The 24,108-nt window shown below is 44.8% G+C and overlaps 1 protein-coding gene across 1 annotated transcript in view; it reads right to left on the reverse strand.

The window, feature by feature from the left end:
• Positions 1-24,108, reverse strand: part of TGFBR3 (transforming growth factor beta receptor 3) — a 211,905-nt gene that overhangs the window by 54,916 nt on the left and 132,881 nt on the right. Inside the window, exons 5-7 of the mRNA XM_053591992.1 lie at positions 7,751-7,934; positions 2,696-2,864; positions 378-525 (exon numbers count right to left, since the gene is read on the reverse strand). Coding sequence (XP_053447967.1) covers positions 378-525; positions 2,696-2,864; positions 7,751-7,934 — 501 coding nt within the window. The remainder of the gene's footprint in view (positions 1-377; positions 526-2,695; positions 2,865-7,750; positions 7,935-24,108) is intronic.

Raw genomic sequence — 24,108 nt, forward strand, 5'->3', positions numbered from 1 at the left:
AACCACCACACTTAGTTTATAGATGTGGTTTATATAGGACCAGCCTATTTTTCGAAGTGAAAAAATAATTCAGAGCGCTTTGAGCAGTGATTTTCAACTGGTGTGTCGTGAGAGGATCTTAGGAGTGCCGAGAAAAATTTTAAAGCTCATTAATTAAATTATTTTTGAAAGAAGTTCAAAGCATAGTAAGTATATTCTTTTTTGATCAACATAATTTCAGTGTACTATGGAAATTTAACTATAGGTGAGATAAAAAAGGTTTAAAAATACTGGCTTAGAGAGTCAGGAAGAGGCAGAAAGTCTAACATAACAATGCTTATAAGCACAGCTTATATGATTGCTACTCAACAAAACAAAGAAATGCTCCACCAACTTACAATAACTTTCAGGTTTCCTTTAACATCAAAAGATTTGATCACCCAGTTGACTGATTTTTTGCACTTCAAGATCAGGATGAGATTTTTGACCACCTCAGGATCCTCTTGAGAAGGTCTTATGTCAATTATTATATCCACCTGGAAAGCACTGTGAATGCAAAACAAAGGCCAAGTCAAGACCTAGATGCCAGAAAGCTGCAACTATCCCCCCTCCACCAAGTCGTCATGTTTCCAGTGTCTGGCCAGTTGATTAAAAAGCTGGAGTTGATCCCAGGCCAATGACATGTGCAAAACAGATTGGGATGGCTCACACAAACAGTTTTACATAACAATAGAAACACATGTCTGTGGGTAATTAGCCACTCAAGATTTTCTCTTCTTCAGGGAGGAAAAAAAGGTGGCTATTTAATGCAACCACTGTTTGAGATGGACTTGAACAAACCAGAAGAGTTTACTTTTGAAGGAGTATTGTTACTTTTTCAACCTTCAACACCTTCGATGTCTAACTTTCTATCTATTTGGCTATATGCTCAAATTCCTTCAAAACCAGAAGTGGGGCTCGGTGCCTGTGGCTCAAGTGGCTAAAGCGCCAGCCACATACACTGGAGCTGGCGGGTTCGAATCCAGCCCAGGCCCGCCAAACTAACAGTGACAACTACAACCAAAAAACAGCCGGGCGTTGTGGTGGGCGCCTGTAGTCCCAGCCACTTAGTCCCAGCTACTTGGGAGGCTGAGGCAGGAGAATCACTTGAGCCCAGGAGTTGGAGGTTGCTGTGAGCTGTGATGCCACAGCTCTCTACCCAGGGCAAAAGCATGAAGCTCTGTCTCAAAAAAAAAAAACAATAATAATAATAGTTGGGTGGCACCTGTAGCTCAGTGGGTAGGGCGCCGGCATACACCGAGGCTGGCGGGTTCCAACCTGGCCCCAGCCAGCTAAAACAACAATGACAACTACAACAACAACAAAAAAATAGCCGGGCATTGTGGCGGGTGCCTGTAGTCCCAGCTACTCGGGAGGCTGAGGCAAGAGAATCGCTTAAGCCCATGAGTTGGAGGTTGTTGTGAGCTGTGACGCCATGGCACTCTACCCAGGGTGACAGCTTGAGACTGTCACAAACAAACAAACAAAACCCGAAGTGGGTGGCAGTTTGGTGAATGGAGGGTGGCGGGGGAGGAAAGCAGGTGGTTAAAAAAAAAAAAAAGAAAGAAACTTCAGAATAAAATAAGAGGCAAAATACTGAAGAATTTCTTGATTTATATAAGGTTTGCTGAAGCCATTAACAACTGCTACAGAATCCTATCTGCATTTACTTTTCCAAATTTCTGGATATACAGTTAAAGAAAACAGATGGTCAACCAAGTGATTACTGGAAAATTGATGTATACAACCCAAACTTCTAAGAATTCAGAAGAAAAGAGAATTTTTGACTAAACAATAACATCTCTGTCATGCGGAATTAGGGGCAAAGTCTTTATTTCCATCTTGGTTTTACACACTTGTAAAGCATAAACTACCCGGTGGGAGCCAAGCACCTCTCAGATTGCTTCTACTCTCATTCTCTTTTAACGTTACACAAAATTCTTTGTGTGGATAGGACAGAATATTACCAGAACTGATCTGTGGTTTATTCATTTGTAAAATCAAAACTTGATTAGACTTTTTCTTCTGAAAGCCCCCTATAATATAAATTTAAACTAAGTCACTAGTCGACCCAAAAGGCAGGTTAAATTAGGAGAAAAACCTCCTTTTCCTTCCTTTTTCTCTGTTTTGTAAATTCTCCAATTATTCTTGACAGGGAGAGTGAAATTTCTAGTCCCTGGCTAGGAAGATGGCGGGGAGAACAAGCCCACAAGAGGCAAGTTCATCTAACAGCTCTTTGGTGAGTCCCCATGAAGGGCCTGTCCCCTAACAAACACACACGCATACACAGCTTGAAAATAAACAGTTCTGACTGCATAACTGCTCTAAGGACACTATGAACAGAACTTCTTAAAAACAGAAAGTTACTAAAATGATAATTAATAAGGCACATTGTAGAATTTTCTCATCAGGGACAACCTTACTCAAAGGAAGATGCTGATGGAGTGACTGTGTCCTATAACTAATACCCATAAGTTCATACAGGCTTTGGGAACTCATCTGCAATACAGGGGATCTAGAAATAGATGCGGAATATACACAAAATTTATACCATCGGGGCCTTTACGCCCTTCTTCAAGGCTTCTGTGAGCCCACTTGAAGCACGGACAGTGTCCTTCCCTCCCGATCTCAAGTCCAGGAAGAGCTCCGTCTCTTCTCAGTTTAGAAGACACATTACCTGTAGGGGTTCGAGTTGGGGGCAAGTAACTCAATGATGTGTACTTCCTTGTCCCGGGGCTGGCTGGACATCACACATCCTTCTGCTGCTTTGGGCTGCAGGTACTCAGCAAGGTAGTTGAGCGAGAGAAAATTCTTGCCTATGTTGCATGTGGGAGGGAAGACTTGATCTGAAAGGAGAGCAGCACAGGGCAATCTTTCAGACCACTGAGATGTGTGACAACCATACTCACAGGAGAGAGGGTGCTGGTGGAACTGACCAAGTGCATCACACAGGGAACCACGACCCCCCAGAAGGCCTTGGTCTGCAACCCCCTCGGCCATGGCCCTGAAATGTCCCCCCTCATCATGACCAGTAAGCTCCTTATCCATTTCTTCTGACCCATCTTCCACATCTTTCATTGTTCCTCCTCCTCCTCCTTTGCTTATTCTTTAAAAACCAGCAGTCCTCAATCTTCGGTGCATGTCAGAATGTACCTGCTTGGACCCCAGCTCAAAGAATCTGATTCAGAACATCCAGGTGGGGCTCAGACACCTTTCCTTTTTGAAAAGTTCCCTAGTGGATTCCAATCTGAACCAAGGCTAGGAACTTCACCTCCTTCCTCAACCTTCCTCTTGTCTCCCATTTTTCCCAGATGATCTCAGTCACTCCCACAGCTTCAACATGTAGTTAGATCATGACTCCATTTCTGAGCTGTAGACACGTACCGCCATCTGTCTACCAAGCGCCTCCCACCTAAAAACCCGATAGGTAGGCTTGTCACAGTCAGCATCTCAATGCTGTCACCTAGCCTGTCCCAAGTAGACCCCTCCTTAGATGTTTGCTGTTTCAATTAATAGGAGAACCAGCTAATTAATTCTCTGGCCCACCATATGGAATCAGTCATTCCTTTATATTTACTCCTCACAGCACTTTATGCCCTGAAGACTGAACATAGGAGTTTGGGGAAAACAAGGACAGCAGACTCACTCTTCCTCACGATCTTGACCCAGATGACTAATTTTTTCTTTCTTTCTCCCCCACCCCCCTGCCCCCCAGTCTCACTCTGTCCCTCTAGGTAAAGTGCCGTAGCGTCATAGCTCACAGCAACCTCAAACTCTTGGGCTTTCACAATCCTCTTGCCTCAGCCTCCCGAGGAGCTGGGATTATAGGCCTGGGCCACTATGCCCGGCTAGTGAGACAACTGATGTTTACATAGTCCGTTACAATTCGCAAGGCGCCCTTGCAAACATTATCTCATGGTGCTGAGGGCTGCTCACCACCTCTACCTGGGAAAGTGACGCAAGTACCGAGAGTCTGAAGACGACCCCCCAACGGCACACGCCATTTCCACCCCTCTGCGGCTGATGGGATTTCCATCCAGTGGTTTAAATGTTTAAACAGAACTTGAAAGAAACTGCTGGCAGTGTGACAGCTGGGACAGTGTCAAGGAAGTTCTAGGTGTAGCAAGCTTTTTTCAGGAAGGGTAATTAATCAGAGGCCTGGCACTATAATAAAACAGACTTCTGCCTTTTTCATTTTACCGACAGGATGCCAGGGTTCAACTTCACATAAAGTCTCACTCAGGAGTAAGAAACCCAGCAGCCCAGGAGGGCCCAAGGTTGGGCTGGTACTGCCTCCTCAGGCCCCAACTTGCACACACACACTGGGCGAGGCAGCTCTGGCCACCACAGCACCCCCAGCACCACCCCTAAAGCAGAGGGCACCAAGGCAGCTCACGAGGCCCCTGCTGGTAGGCTCGCTTCCAGAGAATGTTGGCCTGGCACTCTGCAGGCTTCTGTAAAACCCCGAGAGAAAAGCCCAAAGCTCCAGCAACTCAGGCTGCAAGAGCAGCCTCCTTCCACACCTGCTGAGGGCTTTGCCAGATGAGCAAATGAGCAGATGAGGTATGCACACCGCGCAGCTGTGGCCTGTGACGCCTCCCCCAGATCACAGGGTGGAAAACGATACTGAAGTGGCAGAGCTGAAATTTAATTAAGAAGATGTATGCCAGGGCCAGGCCAGTCTGCAACTGAAGAGACCAGGCCCCTCCTGGGACCATGGCCTGCATATCCAGTTCATATATATGTCTGAAGTGTATCTGGAGTGTACCAGGCATGTAGTACAGGTTTCCAAAAGTACCAAACAATGATGTAAGATTTGAGACAAATAACAAAAGATTCACCCATTGTTAAGCCATGAGGAAAGGCTGTTTTTAAGGGCTCTAGTCCCCCATGCTATTGTCTCTAAACTGAAGGAGCTGATCACTTTCCGCTGTGTGTGTGGTTCCCCTCCTCGTGACTGTCCTCATGCCTGGCACCAGAACTTACACCCACTGCCAAGCAGAGAGGAAACCACACAGGGGAATCCCTGGCAAATTTGGGGGAGAAAAGTCACATGCTTATTTGTATTTCAGGAAAAAACTGACAAATGACTTGAGACCCGAATGATATACTCTTGACAGCAAGAAAGAAACCTAAAGTAACCCAACACCTCGTTTTCCTGCCAGGGAAATCAGGACTCTAGGGGTAAATCGGTGTCCCTGAAGCCTCACAGTTAATGAGGCCAGTTGCAGTAACAACAAACTCCTCCATTCTCCTCCAGGAACACAGGCTGGAGCAGTTCTCACCTGTCAGCAGGCTTTGAGAATGCCTGGAGGGCTCAAGTAAACCAACTGCTGGATCCCGCCCCTGGAATTTAGCTGGCTGGGCCTGAGAACAGGCATTTCTAACAAGTCCCCAGGTGATGCTGGTGGGGCAGGAGTCTCACTCTGAGAACCACTAGGATTGGAGCAAGAGAGGGCTCAGGGCCTGGAATCCCTGGGAACGAGGAGGAGAAGTGGTTGCTGAGGCTTGCTCATTGTAGTCTGGCCTGTGGTGAGAAATGACATTCTCTTGTTCAGTGACCCAACCAAGGAACTCTACTTTCCCCAACTACCCTCTTCATGGTGTGGCCCAGTGCCTTATACCCATTGGTGGCTACAGTCAAGTTTCACGGTGTTATGAAGGAGTTAACCAATTTTTACTAGACTTGACACCAGGCCCTTCAAGTTCACGTCCAGTTCAGTGACAACCCCTTGCTCTCAGAGCAGGTGACTGCTGCACACAGAAGCTTGTGCACTGTCACGAGAACAGAGTCCAACATTCTGAATGTTATTATAACAAATTTTCTTATTCTAACAAATTCCAAGGGGTAATCAACATTCTTTCATGCTACTAGAAATCTACTTCAGAAATGCAGCCCACTGGCCAGGGCTTAGAATCTTTATTAAAAAAGATTTTTCATTTTGTCTCAATAGGATTTGACCTCTGAAGTTAACCACATGGCTACCATGAGAGAGCTGTAACAAACTTAAAACTTTTTGAACCTATATCTCATCTAAAACCCCTTCTCTCCACCCCAATTAGACAAGTCTTCTCATCCAGGCAGCCCACTTTCAATTTTAGGTTATGCTTATTTGGCTAAGATTTAAGGATAGCATCAAGCAAAAAGCATTAGACTCAAAAGTCAGAAAACCTGGGGTGAGTTCTGGCTTCACCACTTACTAGCAACGTGGACTTGAGCAAGTTTATTTAGCCTTCCACTAAGCCCTCTGTAAAATGGCAGAAATGACATCTTCCTCTTGGGATTACTGTGGGGTTAAGTGGGGTGAGTGTGAAGGCCCCTGCTATGGCTTCCGTACACAGCACATTTCCTGACATGAGTACCCACCTTTGCTACATCTGTCTCACACATGCTTTATTTTTTAATTTTTTTAAGAGATATACGGTCTTGCTCTGTCACCCAAGCCACAGTGCAGCAGCACAGTCATACCTCAGTGCAGCCTCAATTCCCTAAGTAGCTAGGACTTCAGGCACACACCACCATGCCCAGCTAATTTTTAAAAACTTATTGTAGTGATGGCATCTTGCTATGTTGCCCAGGCTGATCTCAAACTTCTGGTCCCAGGTGATCCTCCCACATCATCTTCCCCAAGTGCTGAGATTATAGGTGTGAGCTAGCATGCCTGGCTCGTATCAAGAGTTGGGATCATGCACTCCATAAGCCATCCTTCCTTGCCATGCTGTCTGTGGAGGAGGTGATCATGGCCGTAGACTCAGACAGAAAGCAGCTAGATGCGGGGACCTGAAACGTCACACAGTCACCTGACTAAAACAAGAACTCATTCACGAGGGCTGTTATTTCCTCATAACTTATGGGGGTGCCAAAAATGTTCAACTAAAAATAAAGATGAAAAGTTTTTTTTTTTTTTTTTTTTAAAAATAGGCTTTCAAAATTGAGTCACTGGATATTTATAACCCTCTTCAAGGCAAGGAAATTGAAATGGGCAATCCCTTATCAAGGCCATACAGTTCTTTTCTCCAATAATTTGTCCATATAAAGGGATTAGTACTAAAAATACATTTGCTGGGTACTGTGGCACCTGCCCACAGTCCAATACTCAAAAGGCCAAGATAGAAGGATGAAGTGGGAGGATGACTTAAGGCTGGGAGTTCAAGGTTGCAGGGTGCTATGACCATCCTGTGAATAGCCACTCCACTCCAGCCTGGGCAACAGAGCAAGACCCCATTGCTCTTTAAAAAATAAATAATATATATTTTAAAACATTTTTCCTCTGCTATTATACAAAATGTAAATAACTGAGGTCTCAACCTCAGAAACTGATGGAGACTTCAAACATTTGCAGCATAATAGTAAGGGGAAGAGCCAGCTGTTGACCTATAATGCTAACTCCTCCTCCATTTCATCAGGTGTCACCTCCCTTCCCACACTCTCGCCTTCTCAGCCCCACTGGCTTCTTACAACTTCTGGGTGTGGCTGTTTTCTGAATCTCATGCAACCACCTCCTTCTCTCTCCACCATGCCACTCCCCATTGCTCACTTGGCTATCACCAAGCCTGTTTCCTCAGAACGAGAAAAGGACAAAGGGGACCTACGGGAGAGTGGCCCCAGTGATCCCTCAGGTCTCTGCCAGCTCTAGCATTCTGTAATTCCTTGCCCTAACCATCTGGTCTCAGAAAAGAAAACAATTGACTGTTGTTAATCCATCATTCACAGAAGCCACATAAAATTTACCTTCCCCCACTTTAATATAAATGTTTCTTGCTATCTTGAGTTCCGTGAATGAAGTAACTGCTCCATACTCCTTTCGGGCCCAATTTAGCAGATGTTCATTTCCATGGGGAAAGTTCCTTTCTTCTGTCTCTGCTGTCAGGGAGAAGTTTCCTGATGAAAACTGGACCACAGAACCCTCAGACACCTAGAGGAAATAGAATTGCACATTTAACATGGTGCAGTCACCAGGAGCTGAATTATATAACTAGAGAAAATACTTCTTGGACAACTAATAGGTATCTTTCAATCAACCTTCTTCCCTGCTGATTCAAGAAATAATCCAAGCCTGGTCCTCCACATAGTGGCAAAACTACCAAACGTAAGACGTCCTTCTGAACTGTGAAAGAACTTTGTGATGACAGACTGCATTGTACATTGTCAGTAATCAGAAGAATCACCACTGCTATTTTCCAGATAACTCAATTGAAGGCCAGCCTTCCAAGTAATGCATTTCAGGTCAAACGAAGCCTTGGAGAGCATTCTCGTGAGCTTATATTGGGCTTCACAGCCAAGACAAGTGACCCCAAAAGTCCTCCCAGTGACTGAACATGACTCCCAGGTCTTCCACATCCGCTGACACATCACTGCAACTGGGACTCAGGGAGCCCTGTGTACGTTCTCCTTAGCACTGTGATAAGAAGGGCCTGAGGTGGCCAGTCTTCTACCACATTACCCTATTCCATGGCAGGGAGATCCATGTGTATAAGTTTATTTTGTAAGACACCCAAATTGCCATAGATAATGAAGTCAAGAGGCTGTTAAATAAATCTTAATAAAACTTTCAGGATGATTTATGCAAGTGCCATGTTTTTGCCGGATGTATTTAGACCATCAGTAACCTAGCTTATTATGGTGTCTGTATAAATAACGCATACTAAGGAAAAAAAATCATCTTGTTGCTGTTCTGTAATCAAATCTAGTAGCTGGTGAAAATATGCATGCCATCTTTACTGGCTAGCCTTTATAAAATAAGTGATTTTATCAATGTCAAGGTGAAACCTGAAAATGTGGGCCTTTAATTGCGAAGTCATAGAACTGTAAATGTCTTCTATTAAATTTTACATTAACTATTTATTCTTCACAGACAGAAAGCAGTTTCCGAAAGGGTTATAAATAGCCAGACTAAGAAGCAAGTAAGTCTAGGGCAGGGGTTTTAGACAGTTCTAGTGTTTACAGTACCGCGTTCAACTTCAACACACATACACACTCGCGCGAGCGCTCATATTTATTACCCAGCCATTATGCTAGGTATTCATATTTTATATTCAATTATACATACACATACTTTTTAAATGCTGACGAAGAAGTACTTCGCTTCATTGACTCCATAACCTTCTAACACTGCCATCCCATGGTGGCTGAAGACTAGGGTCACCTAAAGAGCTTTTAAATATCCTGATGCCCGGCCACACTCCAGATCAATTAGCATCTCTGGGGTAGGACCCAGGCCTTGGATTTTTTAAAGTTCCCTGGGTGGTTCCAATAGCCACATGAGAGAACTGTCTTAACGGGTAGTGAGAAATCCATGGGTTGGGAGCACTGCTATAGGACAGGCCCAGTGTGACACTTCATAGCCTCCACTACACCAGTGGTTCTTAATCAGGGTGATTCTGTCTCCGAGGTGACATTTGGTAATGTCTAGAAACATTCCTGATTATCACAACTGGGAAGGAGGTGCTACAAGCATCTGAGTAGAGGCCAGGAGGTTGCCAAACAGCCTACAATACACCATAACAAAGAATTACTCCAAATGCCAGTAGTGCAAAGACTGACCCTGCTCTGCCCTTTAGACTGACTGAATGCTGCTACCACTCAAACATCTACAGGGTCCCCGGTTCGAATCCCCCAGTCTACAGTCCTTTCTATGCTAGAAATTGGGTTGTGTAGTACTTAGTAAAGAATGACAGTGCCTTGCCTTTCTGGTTTGTGTTGGCTTGAGAAGCCCTGAGCTACTCATTAATAAACCACAGCCACTCCCAACAGTCACCATCTACTGTGCCTCAGGCACCATGAAGTGCCATCAAGTGTGGTAATTTCCCTGTCCTGATGCCACTTATAGGCAAAATCGGTGCGGGACATTTAGCTTTGACCTTGTTTTGACATCACCTGCATACGGAAAAGCTCCTGAGCCATTTTCCTGCCAAATGATAACAGTGCCCACCTGTGCGTAACTCTGCTGAGGCGCAGCGGCTCATAGCACTGAACTGTAAAATCTTTTTTTCACTGCAAAGCACTTGTACTAACAAGACGTTTTTATCAAACCTGTCACCACACACACACTGAGCACTACACCCATCCACAGTAGTCCAGACCGCCAGCAGTCTGAACGTTCAGGCAAGCATCCCAGGGTATCTATTCTTCATTCATGTTACAGCTACAAACTACAATTGAGTTTTAAATATGCTATCCATACAGCACATTTTTTTTTTTTCAGAGTGGAGAGTGAGATATATCACACTGGTGCATTCCAGAGCCAAGAAAGTGAACAGTATAAATAAGAAAAGCAATCAGGAGTAACCTCTGAATATATCCTGAGGTAATTAAAAAGTGATGCCGCGATGCGGCTGATTCTTCCAGAAGGACTGACTCTTGCTGATGCCTCCGTGCACCCTGGTCTTCTGAGCCAGCAGCAATAAGGTTCACTCAGGGCTGAGGAATTTGGAAGCGGCGTTAACTGCCACTCCTCAGGCACATTCCAGTAAGAAGAAAGCAAGGCTGCCAGGGGCAGTGAGGTGTCCCCGACTGCAGATCAGTGGAAACTTTTTGCTTCAGCAAGTGGGTAGCTAGCGCTCCTCTCCTGCCAGTCAGCTTTCCTGGCTCTGATGAGGCTAGAGCTGACAAAGGCCTCCACCACCCTCAGGAGCTCTAGAACCTATGGTTCCCATGTTACTTCCACCTGCTCGTCAGGACCTGCCAGGTAGGCTGCTGTGATCTCCATGGTAGAGATGAGAAATCTCAGAGGAATAATGGCCTACCCAAGGGCAGAGGATCAGCCCCAAGGCCAGACCAGAACGTGAGATTTCTCTCGGTCACAGCTGGCCTCTGCTTTAGACTTTCAGGAAAAAAGACCCCACTAGCTCCTAAGACAGAAGATTTCAGTTCCTTCTTTCTGACTGTAAGACTCACCTTTTATTCACTGGTCTGAACCATGCCTACTAGACCATGAAACAAGACTTTAAATCAGTGATTGTCAACCAGTGTGCTGCGAGAGGATCTTAGGTGCGCCCCCCCAAGTTTTTAAAGATCATTAGCTGAATTATTTTTGAAAGAAGTTCAAAGCATGGTAAGTATATTCTTTTTTTAACTCTTTTTTTTTTTTTTTGATCAACAAATTAAAGTGTGCTGAAGTTTCACTATAGGTTCAAATGGGTTGAAGAACACTGTTTTACATGTTTGATGATGTCACCTGACCTCCATCACCTGTTCTTCAATGCCTTCCCAGACACTGTGGTTGTCAGAGTTTCACCAGTATTGTCTCCAAAACGTGGTGCTGGGACAAGATTCAGGGTCTCTGGGTACAGAGAACTAACCAATTAAATTTTATACCATACCTTCTATGTTTTCATCTAAATGCCTGACAAATTGAACCACACAAGGCTGAGGTCCGTGAGTCACCGATACACTCCACGCTAGGCTGAGCACATTAATAGTCTTTGCTGGGGTGGCAGGTTGTTCAACCAACTACAAAGCGACCCCAGCAAACTTCCTCATCCTTGTAAGGGCATCATGCTAGAACCAGCCAAGAGCCCTGCTACAAGGAAGACATGATCTCCGTCATTCCTCTCCTCACCAGTCAGCGTTCCAGGCCCTGCTTTAATCCCCATGATGGAGTATCCTCATGAGAGTCTGGCTTGTGTTAAAATTTATGCAAGAACATGGGATACAAAGAGAATCACATAAGAAATAGAAAATAATTTTCTAATATGAGAAAGATCGCAATTATTGCAATGAAAACAACTACATGAATGTATAGGAAAAGATGACTGATTTTTCTCTATACTCAGACCACTCTTAAGAGTTCACTTCTGAGAACAGATGTGTGCTGTTTTTCCTACATCAACCGATTCTCCAAGTCACTGGATACCAACTAGTGTCATGTATTCAATCCATTTTTGACACTATGTACCTGGACACAGAGTCGGATCCCAGAGATTAAGGGCTCAGTCCCACAAGCCTGTCCCCACTTGAGACGCCAGCTGAAAATCCAAGTGTTCCTGACGTCTGGCTATAAATCAAAAAACCTGAAGTTCCAATAATGGCTCATGGAACGCAGGAAAACATTTTACTTATGTTGTTCTATTTGTTTTTAGAGAGAGGGTCTCACTGTTACTCAAGCTGGAGCAGAGTGGCATGCACCATCACAGCTCGCTGCAGCCTCCATCTCCTGGGCTCAAGCGATTCTTCTGCCTCAGCCTCCCAAGTAGCTGGGACTACAGGTGCGTGCCAACACACTCAGCTAAGTTTTCATTTTTTTTTTTTTTAGAGAGACAGGGATATTGCTATGTTGCCCAGGCTGGTCTCAAACTTCTGGGCTCAAGTGATCCTCCTGCCTTTACTTCCCCGAATGCTGCGATCACAGGTGTGAACCACTGCACCTGGCCCATTTACCCATTTATCGTAAAGGATACAACGAGGGAACAGCAGCCAGATAAAAGAGATGCACAGGGCACACTGTGGGAGGAGCGGCATGGCGCTCCCACGCCCTCTGCAGGGAGGACACCCTCCCAGGCACTCTCCAAACCCTGCCCTGTAGATCAGGGATCCTGCGAGAGGCTTCGTTTCACAGTGTGATGACTGGCTGTAAACCTCTCCTTAAGGGGAATGGGCTGAAAGCTCCAACCCTCAAGTTATAAGGTTGCCTGGCAACTAGCCCCCCACCCGAGGCTACCCAGGAGCCCCCAGCCACCAGGGTTGTCTCAGTACCATACAAAAAGGCACTTGTCACTTCAGAGGTTACCTTACTAGGACTTTGGGAGCTGTGTGCCAGAAGAGGCAGAAACCAAACATACGGTTTTTAGTATGTCACAAAGAGTGAATGTGAAATTGTTAAATATATATATACATTATACATGAACATATTAAAATATATATATAGGGGGAGAGAGGGAGGGAGGGGAGAGAGAAGAAGACAGAGGGGGGAGAGGGGGGATAGGAAAGAGAGAGGGAGGGAGAGGAGGAGGGAGACGGAGGGAGAGGGGGACGGGAGGAGAGAGAGAGGAAACATGGGTGCACACACAAGGATTTCATACTTGGCTACTTATTTCATCCCCCATCCTTCACCTTATTCACGGGCTCTTGCCACAATACTACTCCATTATTTCTGGTCCTTAAGTCTCAACCAAACTGTCACAGCAACCTCCTACCCTCTTGTTTGTTCCATCCCTCCTCCATATATTGTCACCCGGGCAATCTTTCTAAAAAGTAAATAGGCAACAATGTAGAACAGCACAGGACCAGGGAGGGCCTTGGCTGCCCCCACGGCACACTGCCCCCCACACCCACCCCCGCACACCCCTCCCCCACTGCACATCTCCCCCCACTGCATACCCCTCCCCCATGCACCGAGAACCACAAACAGGTGCAGCACACTTCAGGGCTGGGGCACAGCCCTGCATGACCTCCATCCCGCCTAGCTCAGGTAGTGAGCTAAATGCCCCCATCCTCCCACTAGGATCACCTTCTCTGTGAAGCCTCCCAGGCTCCCTTCTCTCCTCACAATGAGTGGACCATGGGTGTCTCATACCTACCTCTAGTCCCGACCCCTCCCACTTGAACAGCTATTCTTTACCAGTGCATCTGGGCCGGCACTTGACAGAGAACAACAGCCTGAGGGCCAGGGACCTTAGTGCCTCAGTGTTCCTTCCGAATCTCACACGCAAAAAGAGAGGACTCAATAACTGCAGGTTGAATGAGAGCTCAAAGTTGTTCCTTACAGGAAAGGATGTGCCGTAATTTCTCCATTCCCGTCACCTAAATGCCTTGCTTCCCTCACTGCCCAGGAAATGAGCTTTTGGCCAGGCTTTAAAGCTAATGACTTGATTTTTCACCTAATAATTCCACCTAAAAACCAATTATTAATGCATATTTAGTAATTGCAGCCCCCCTCCTCCAGTCCACTGAACTTTCCTCCTGCTTGCTAATTAAAACCTAATCCTCTGACATTCTCTGACATGACAAATGTCTTCCTGTGGGAAGGAAGAGAGCCCTGAGCTCCAGGGATTCTGACTCCTATCCTAGCAAGGGTCTGTTGAAGGGACAACATTAAGTACTTTAGGGTCTAACAGATCCTGGGATGCTGAGACAGACACACACACTGGGTCATCACTTCTCTCTACTTGAACTTTGCACAACATTTGTATTTTAAGTTCTGGTTACGCTACTAGACTTTTTTAAAGCAGAGCAGAGCATTACTCTATCTGCCAATGCTGGGAGTTTTATTACAAGAACTTACAGCTAGGCAATCAGAGCCAAGTTTATTATTTTTTCTGGATCAGATTCAACAACCTTGTCCAAAAGTGCATGAAAAAAGCAAAAGAGGCAACCAGCCCTTTTGTTTCCACACCTGTGCTTAAGCTTTAACTCTTAAAGTCCTAGGCAGGTCCAGGGAAGCCTTGTAGTTGATCTCTGAAGCCTGAGTGAAACCTACGCGTCCCAGCTAAGGGGGACAGACGTCACTTTCCTGGAACTGGCCTTCTCCGTCTTAGCACTTATCTCAGCGCATCGGCTGACTCAGAGGCTTGGCAGGTTCCGTCACAGGCTCTCTCTGAGCCTCCCCCAAGTTGGTTTAGTCTTGGGGGGGAGGTGGGGGACAGATGAGCTTTGGTGTGGATCGTGCTATCCTGTAAGTCCTCCTCTAGTCCGATCCCTATCCTCGCACCTCAGAAAGAGTGTTCGCAGGTGAAAGGTCCTGAGGAATATTCAGGCCACACTAGATCACGGGTGGCAGTTAAGTCTCATCTGAAGTTCACTGTACCTTCTTCAAGTCTACTCGAATCTTGCCTTCTAACTGGGGCCTATTTAAAATTACAACCCCGCCACTCTAGCAGTTCTGATTTTCCCCTACCTACTTCACGTTTCTATTGCACTTGCCACCTTCTAAAATGGCACATAATATGCTCCTTAATACTATGCTCGCTGCCCATGTCCTTCCACTAGAACATAAGTTCCTTCAAAGGCTGCGGTCTCAGTCTGCTTTGCCCTTGGGGATAGCCAAAGCAACCAGACTGGGGCTGGGGACCAAAAGACATCATTAAGTATTGTTAAATGACCAGAATGGATCTTGACATCCAGTTCATTGGGAGCGCCTGCCTAAAGTTCTGTGCAAAGAAGGATTCTGAGGTCATATCCAGGAGGAGTGGAGAATGGAAGTGACTGCCACCATCACATGTGTGCCCAAGGCGTAGGGATGGCCATCCTTGCTCTACAGCCATGCGGCTGAATATGACAGCCACTGGCCATGAGTCACCAGTAAGCACCTCAAATGTTGCTAGTTAAAATGATCTGTGTTGTAAATGTAACGTGTATACCAGGGTCCAAAGAATTACCGTAAGAAAAAAGTAAAATAGCTCATTAATTTTGTATTGATTACATAGTTAAGTGATATTATTTTGTAAATGGGATTTAATTAAGATAAAAAATTTTTGCATAACAAAAGAAATAGCAAACAGAGTAAACAACCTACAGAAAATATTCATAAGCTACACACCCAACAGAGGACCAACAAAATCTATAGGGAATGTAAACAAATCAGCGAGGAAGCAAACAAACAACCCCATCAAAAAATGGGCAAAAGACAGGAATAGACATAGTTCAAAAAAGATACATAAATGGCCAACAAATGTATGAAAAAATGCTCAACATCACTAAGCAGAAGGGAAATGAAAATTAAAACCACAACGCTTGGCACTCTGGGAGGCCAAGGTGGAAGAATCCCTTGAGCTCAGGAGTTTGAGACCGGGCTAAACAAGAACAAGATCCTATCTCTACTAAAAATATAGAAATTAGCCACACATTGTGGCATGTGTCTGTAGTCTCAGCTACTTGGGAGCCCGAGGCAGAAGAATCACTTGAACATAGGAGTTTGAGGTTGCTGTGAGCTAGGCTGATGCTTTAGGCACTGTAGATTGGGCAACAGAGATTGTCTCAAAACAAAACAACAAAAACAAACAAAAAAACCCCCACAATGAGATACTACCCTACGCCTGTAAGAATAGCCATTATTAAAAAGTCAAAAAACAATAGGTGTTGATGCGTACATGTTGAAAATGGTGTTGCAAACTCTGTGGAATACAGTATGAGATTTCCCCAAAGACCTAAAAGGAGGCTTGGTGCCTATAGCTCAGCAGCTAGGGCGCCAGCCACATATACCAGAGCTGGCAGGTTCAAATCCAAACCGGGCCTATCAAACAATGACAACTCCAATCAAAAAATAGTTGGGCATTGTGGCGGGCACTGTATTCCCAACTACTTGGGAGGCTGAGGCAAGAGAATTGCTTTAGCCCAAGAGTTTGAGGTCTCTGTGAGCTGTGATGTTGCACTGTACCCAGGGCAACAGCTTGAGACTCTGTCTCAAAAAAAAAAAAAAAAAAAAAAAAAAAATGACCTAAAAGGAGACCTACTATTGACCCACCAATCCCACTACTGGGGACTTACTCAAAGCAAAAGAAGTCATTACATCAAAAAGACACCTGCACTCACATGTTTACTGCAGCACAATCCACAATCACAAAGATGTGGAATCATCTCAGTGCCCATCAACTGATATGTGGATGCAGAAAATGTGGTAGACATATATATACCATGGAACACTACTTAGTGGTAAAAAAAAAAAAAAAAAAATAGAGTAAAATAGGGGCTTTTGCAGCAACTTGGAAAGAACTGGAAGCCATCGTCCAAGACAAAGTATTTCAGGAAGGAAAAAAACCAATACCCCGTGTACTCATTTATAAGTGGGAGCTAAACGAAGGGTATACATAGTCAAACAGAATGATATAGTGAACTCTGGAGACTCAGATGTGTGGAGGGTAGGAGAGGAGTGAGGGATCAAAATTGACTCTTTGGATACAATGTAGACTATTTGGTCGATAGGCATACTGAAAGCCCTGACTTCATCATTATACAATTCATCCATGTATCAAAAAACCATTTATACCCTCTAAATTTATTAATGTTTTTTTTTTTTGGTAGAGACAGAGTCTCATTCTATCACCCTCAGTAGAGTGCTGTGGCATCACACAGCAACCTCCGACTCCTGGGCTTAGGCGATTCTCTTGTCTCAGTCCCAAGTAGCTGGGACTACAGGCACCCACCACAATGCCCAGCTATTTTTTTGTTGCAGTTTGGCTGGGGCCAGGTTCGAACCCACCACCCTCGGTATATGGGGCTGGTGCTCTACCCACTGAGCCACAGGCACCGCCCTAGACAGAAAGTATGTTAAAATGCAGATTCCAGGGCAGTGGGGGGGGGTGGGATGTCAGGTGCAGAAAACTACATTTTAATCCTCCTTCCACCACCTGTGATTCTGGTGCATACTTGAGGAACACTGCTCTAGGCTGTAGATACAATATTATCTGAACTCCAAATAATCTTCATAATGTTAAATGGCGTTCCTTAAAGAATAAGCAAGAATTTCCTCCCCTGCACTGAGAAAAAGCCAAGAGGGAGAGCGTAAAGCCAAGTCATGGATGGAGTCATCTTCTTGCACATCAAAAAAGAAAGAAATGGGCCTTGTGAAATAAGAGGAGCCATAGCTCCTCAAAGATAAAGAAAAGCCTGTTGAGATCTCAGAGGATAACATGTCCCAGGAATCTTGCGTGCATGCACACATGAGCATGTACACACACACACACACACACACACACACACACACGCGCGCACGCACATACATATAGATCAGCTGTGGTCCTTTGGGAACTTGAGTTATTGGTTGTGTGAGTGCCTGCAGGTCAGGTTACAGGCCCTGGAGGCTACTCTAACTCACACACCCAACTGCCCACATGTCCATGACTTTGGCACTGGTGGAAGTTCAACACTTACACAGTCAGGATCAGCGCCTCCCCCTCTTCTGTCCTGCCCTACACCCAACTTTTTTAGTTTTCTTTTTCCCTTAATTCCTGACTTCTGCACAAACAAATCTCTATTTGTAGTTGTTTGCTTAGGAAAATAGAAAGAGCAAAACAGGGAAAACAAATAAAGCAAAGAAAACCTGAGCAGAAACACCTGCTAGTTCAATTCCAGGGGATGGAGAAAGACATAGTGCAGGAGAAGAGGTATTTCTATTCCTCTAGGGCAGTGATTTATTTTCATCCGGTGTGCGAAGGAGGCACACTGGCGCACTGTGAGAGGATCTTAGATGTGCCAAGAAAATTATTAAAGATCATTAACTAAATTATCTTCAAAACAAGTTCATTGCACAGTAAGTATATTCTTTTTTTGATCAACATAATTTAAGTGTGCCATGGAAATTTAACTGAGGGTTCAAGTGTGCTATGAAGTAAAAAGGACTGAAAAACACTACTCTAGAATCTAGGGTTAGGTTAAAGTAGGATCTACAGATTGGCCCTAGAACTCACAACAGCCCCACCCAGAAGGTTGATGGGTATTATGCTTGCATGTATTTTGTGCACACAAAGTCCAGCAAGAACAAATTTAGTGGAACATTACTGAAATATTTACCTTCCAAGGGAGGACTGAACCCTGCATTCTGAAAGACGAAAATCACACGTTCTCTCTACCAATTCCTGGGAGGACTGTACTTGCCTATTCCCTCTGAAGCCACGTGATGTGAAATGTGCTTTGAGACGTGTTTTCTATTAACATATATCATGACTCAATGTTGTTTTTAAAAAAAGGTTTGTTTCAAAGAAATAATAACTTCCATGCCCACAAACCTACATCCACAATTTGCAAAGCTACATATTCATGAGCCATAAGATTATGGTACCTGCCAATCCCACATTCAAAAAACACAAATCCATGCAACCATGTAAAAATTCTTGAGTGGCTTTATATTTTACCCCAAACCAGATCACTTTCTTCCCATAAAACATATTCAACAATTAATTTTTCTCAAAACTTTCATGATGATCATCCTGTTTTTAATTTTTATTTTTGCTGAAATACAAAAAACTAAAGAATTGAAACAGGTCTGTGTTCTCGATGTTCTACATGTTTACACATATCCAAGAAGAAAGCTTTGGGATGCTGCCCTCCAAATACAGACAAGCACAAACTTGAACATGAGGTAATATAAAAGCAATACTCTCATCTCCCGTGGAAACATTACAAGAACAACAGTATATGTAAGTATATATACACACAAAGAGAACCAAAAGATCTCACTCCATCTGAAGAATGAACTCAGTCCTTCAAGTTCCCAAATTAATGAAGTGTAAGCTGCTTTACAATGCAATTTTCCAAAGTAGAGTCCCAGACCACACAGGGATCCTCCTCAGCTTTATAAAATAATCTCCCTGGGCTCCCAACTTTACCCTTCCTCATTTTCTAACGTTAGCAAGATGGTAAGAATAGCTTGCCCCAAAATTGAAAGTGCATTTTTGTCTAAAATGCATTTTTTTAAAGGGTGTTTTTAAGGAAAAAATAAAATGGTGGAATATTGCTATTACTTGCCATATTCTGTGATCTCTTCTTGCCCTCTATATGGGCTCCTGGGGAATCCCTTACTAGGGAGAACTCTTTTTTTTTTTTTTTGGCCGGGGCTGGGTTTGAACCCGCCACCTCCGGCATATGGGACCGGCGCCCTACCCGCTGAGCCACAGGCGCCGCCCGGGAGAACTCTTTTTTTTTAAGTTACATCTAATCTGCCAACTGAGGTTCAAGGGCACAAAGGGAAATATACAGACCCTGGCTCCAAATAGGTTCCTAGAATTCTCTTTATAGAGTTCTTCATTAAAGCTGATAACCTCAGTTCCATTTTACAGACAAGGAAACCGAGGCACAAAGCTGGTAGACAGCATGGTTGACAAAAGAACCAAAGACTTTATTTCTCACTCTAGAGCTCTTCCATTTCTCCACTGTGGATTCGGCTACCAAACCGGGAAATCAGTAGTATAGGGTGGACAGGAGCCTCCATAGGCCCTTATTAATAGAACACGGGGAGATATTAATCCCAAAAGCTGCATACTTACTAAGTGCACGTTTGACACATAGATTCTGAATCCTTGTATCTGACAACTGAAAAAATTGGGTCTCTGAGCAATTAGGTAAAGCACAAGATTATGTAGTCTTAGCAAGGTATGAGTGCAGATTCAAACCATTTGTTGGGTGCCCAAAACTACTCTCATTCTACTACAGGAAGGTGGACACAGAATGTGCCTGGAAAGGTCGTCTCCCTTTCATGAGGGAGCCAACCAGCTCACAGGTCAGCTGAGCCTTCTACCAAGACTGAGCAGGCCAATAGAAAGAGCAGGCCCGGGCTTTCAAGAGAGTGAACAGGCCCGGCAGTGAGGCAAAGCAGACTGCCCTTCTCAGCCTCCTGCAGAGATTCTCCCTGTCGAGCTGTCTGCTTCTCTGTCCCCTCTTCCTCAACAGCCTGAGGAGCTATGAAGGGGAAAGTCAACAGAAAGGCAACAGAAATAGGAAAGACCAGTATGGAAACAAAACAATCACTTGGCTAGAAGGCAAGTGCAGTAAACAACAAATTGACCAAGGATCTTAAAATGGCTGCACAGAGACTGCAGGGGATATGGCAGGGCAAGAATCCAGCTGTATACATTTAAGATGTAAATATTTCCATGCCGACCAGTTTTATATGTCACCTTAGGTAGGCTCTCAACCTTAGTTATTTGATCAAACATTCATCTACATCAGTGTTTTTCAACTTTTTTAATCTCATAGCACACTTGAACCTATAGTTAAACTTCCATGGCACACTTAAATTACGTTGATCAAAGAAAAAGAGTATGAAGATGAATATACGTACTGTGCTTTAAACTTCTTTTGAAAATAAATTAATGAATGATCTTCAAAAATTTTCGCAGCACACCTAAGATCCTCTCAGGGCACACCAGCGTGCCCTGCCACACCAGTTGAAAATCACTGACTTACATGCTTCCATGAAAGTATTTTGTAGATGTAATTAAAGCTCATAATCAGGGGGCTCTCAGGAAGGGAGATGAGGCCTTATTCAGTCAGCTGAAAGACCTTAAGAGCAAGAAGAAATTCCACCTGGGGACAGCAGCTTCTGTTCATGTCCAAGGGCACCAGCCCACCTTCCCCACAGCTGCCCTTCCTGAAGGCCTCCCTATGGATTTCTAATACACTTTGCCTGTACCACATGGCATAAGCCAATTACAAATTCCTTGTAATAATTTCCTTCATATACATCCCCCATTGGTGCTGTCTCTCTGGATAACCCCCAACTGACAGAGCTCCTGTGGTTGATATACATACAAGCCTCAGAAGACACGAGCTGTATATTCTGGCCTAGCAACCACAGACCTAAGAACTGTTGGGGGGAAAAAAGCTCTTAAAGGACATTGCCTTGAGAGGCAGGAATGAAGGGTGGGGTCTCCAGTTCAAATCTACTGGTTCGAGCCCCATCTGAGCTTCCTAAAATTAGCTTTCAAGCAAAGTCAAAGCCCTCTTAACAAACCCCAGTTTTGCACACACTCCCATTTTCCAGAGATTTAAAAATCTCTTAAGATGGCCCAGGAGGTCTTCTATGCCAAAGCTGAGAAGGTTGAATTGAACACATTTATCATGGATGAAAAAAGGATCCCCAGAGGGCTAAGGACAGATGCAGATATTAAGCAAGGCAGAGCTGATCCAGAGATGGTCCCACCAGGAGCCCCAAGGGAAAACATTCTTGGGCAAGGAACCAAGAAACAGTTTTAGATCCTTATCCAAGTGAAATATTGGCAGGACCCAGATCCCAGTACTGAAACAACATATACACGTTCACAACACACTGCTGAATCCAGAACTTTGCTCACCTGCCCTGCTGCCCTGATTTGGCTACAAAGATTCAATTCAAAAGTCCAGTCCATGGGACAGTCATTAGTGGCTCCAGACTGGAAACCAGAGTTTCATGCCCTTGAGTCAGCTGCATGACTGCAATAGGTCCCCATTTCCCGTTCTGGAAAGTATTATTATTGCTAATATTTACTGAGCATTTACCATGTGCTAGACACTATCCTAAGCCCTTTACATGGATTACAGCCAACATTTACTAACTGGATGACCATGTATATGTTAATTTAACCCCTTTGCCCCAGTTTCCTCATCTTAAAATGAAGAGAATACTAGTGCCTACCTCACAGGCTAATTATGAAGATTAAATAAGGTCATGTGTATAAGCGTTCAGATGAGGGCCTCGCACACGGCACACGCTACACAAGTTTGTTGAATATGCACACATACATGCATGCATCCTCACGATCGGCCATGACGCCTGTCTGACAGATCTGATGGTTGACAGGCCAAGATTTGCTCCTCATGTGGCAGGCTCATAGCCTTCTTGTCCAAACTGCTAGAAAAGGATACAAAAATCCTGTTTTGGCCAGGTGCAGTGGCTCATGCCTATAATCCTAGCACTCTAGGAGGCCAGAACAGGTGGATCACTTGAGCTCAGGGGTTTGAGACCAGCCTGAGCAAAAGCAAGACCACATCTCTACTAAAAACACGCTGGGCATGGTGGTAGTGAACACTTCTTGTCCTAACTGCTCAGGAGGCTGATGCAAGGGGATCACTTGAGCCCAAGAGTGTGAGATTGCTGTGAGCTATGACACCACTCTACTTAGGGCAATTCTGTCTCAAATACAAGCAAAACAAAACAAATTCTGTTTGGGGTTGGGACAGTTTGGGCTCTGAATAGCATCTCTAAACCCACCCCAATGCCTGTGTCACCCAGAAACTACAGAATTTTAATAATAGGCTCACCTTGATAAAGATGAAAGGGCTGGAAATCAAATGGGTGGTGACCTCTGTGGGCTTTTACCAGAGGGACAGATGGACAAGCCCCTGACTTTCAGGTACACCCTGGATCCAAGTTCACACTTTGCCATTTGCTACGCAAACGCTATGCAAACGCAACAGAGACAGACCAATGGGGACTCCCTTAAGAGCCCACATTTGCGAGAAAGACCACAGGCCTTTGAAGGATAGGACATTAGGAACCAAGGCCAAAAGCAGATTTTGGAATGCAAATTCTACCTGGGACACAGAAATAAGAAAGGCTAAGGGATTCCTTTTCCTGTAGAAATCAGAAGCAGCTTCTGAGCCAGTAAGTTAGATTATGGGGACATGAGATGCAAGAACCAGGCTGCCTCAAGTAAACCTAATCATCTGTACCGAATCTATGTGGCTGCTTTCTGAGATGGGAAGTGTGGACCACCTGTAGGGAGCCCTGACCATGGACCATCACTTATGAGAGGACTCAGGGACTGCCCTGAGTTCAAGTCAGCCTCTCAGAGTCTCCCAGTGGACATTCCCCCCCCTCCCCCCATTACATAAACAGAAAAGATTCTGCATCCTCCCTTAACAAAACACTCACTTTTTCTACCAAACAGATCTCTGGAGGCCACCAGTCTGCCAAGGGCACCAGAGGGGTAACATTTGATACAATTTCCCAACACTTGGGAAGAGCGGATCATCAGATTACCAGATAAGCCCAGACAATAGAGGCTGAAAGGGCACCAGGGGACTCTACATGAAGAAACACCGACCTTTCCTCCTCAGTGAAACTGAGTTTATTTAACCTCAATTTGTTGAATGAAAGCAAAGCCTTCACAGGGCTGGGGCCCATGCCTGCACACAGACATGACCCAAGTCCACCTAGAGCCAGGAAAAGTCTACCCTTGCATGAACTCCAGGAGGACAGGATGTCTCGCTCAGGAAAAATACACCCAGGCGATCCTCACAAGGGCCGCGGGCCACTCACTCACTCACAACACTCACCAGCCTAACCCACCGAGTTAGAACAAATCCTAGGGAGTCTTTTCAAAGCCCTCTCTAGACCAGCTGAATTTGGCCTCTTTCCAATGTCCTAATTGTTACAGAGATGTTTAGGAAGAGCTCTCTCACCACAAAGGGGCCAGAAACTCGTTCCTAGGAAATAAGGTAATTGATTGACCCTAGCTCACCAGAGGACCAGGACCCTTATAATTAAGGCTCTTAAGGACAAGCCACAAAACCAACAGATGAGCTGCCTCTGGAATAAAAATGCCTGGTACACAACCACTTGGAATGTCCCTTAGGACACAGTGAGTCACACCACAAGAGACATTTAAAAAAAGAAGACCCACCAATCTTAAAACGTTCGGTTATTTGCTCTGCCTTCAAGAGAGAATTTGTTAGGGGAA

The sequence above is a fragment of the Nycticebus coucang genome, chromosome 5, assembly GCF_027406575.1.
Source record: "Nycticebus coucang isolate mNycCou1 chromosome 5, mNycCou1.pri, whole genome shotgun sequence".
NCBI classification, from domain to species: Eukaryota; Metazoa; Chordata; class Mammalia; order Primates; family Lorisidae; genus Nycticebus; species Nycticebus coucang.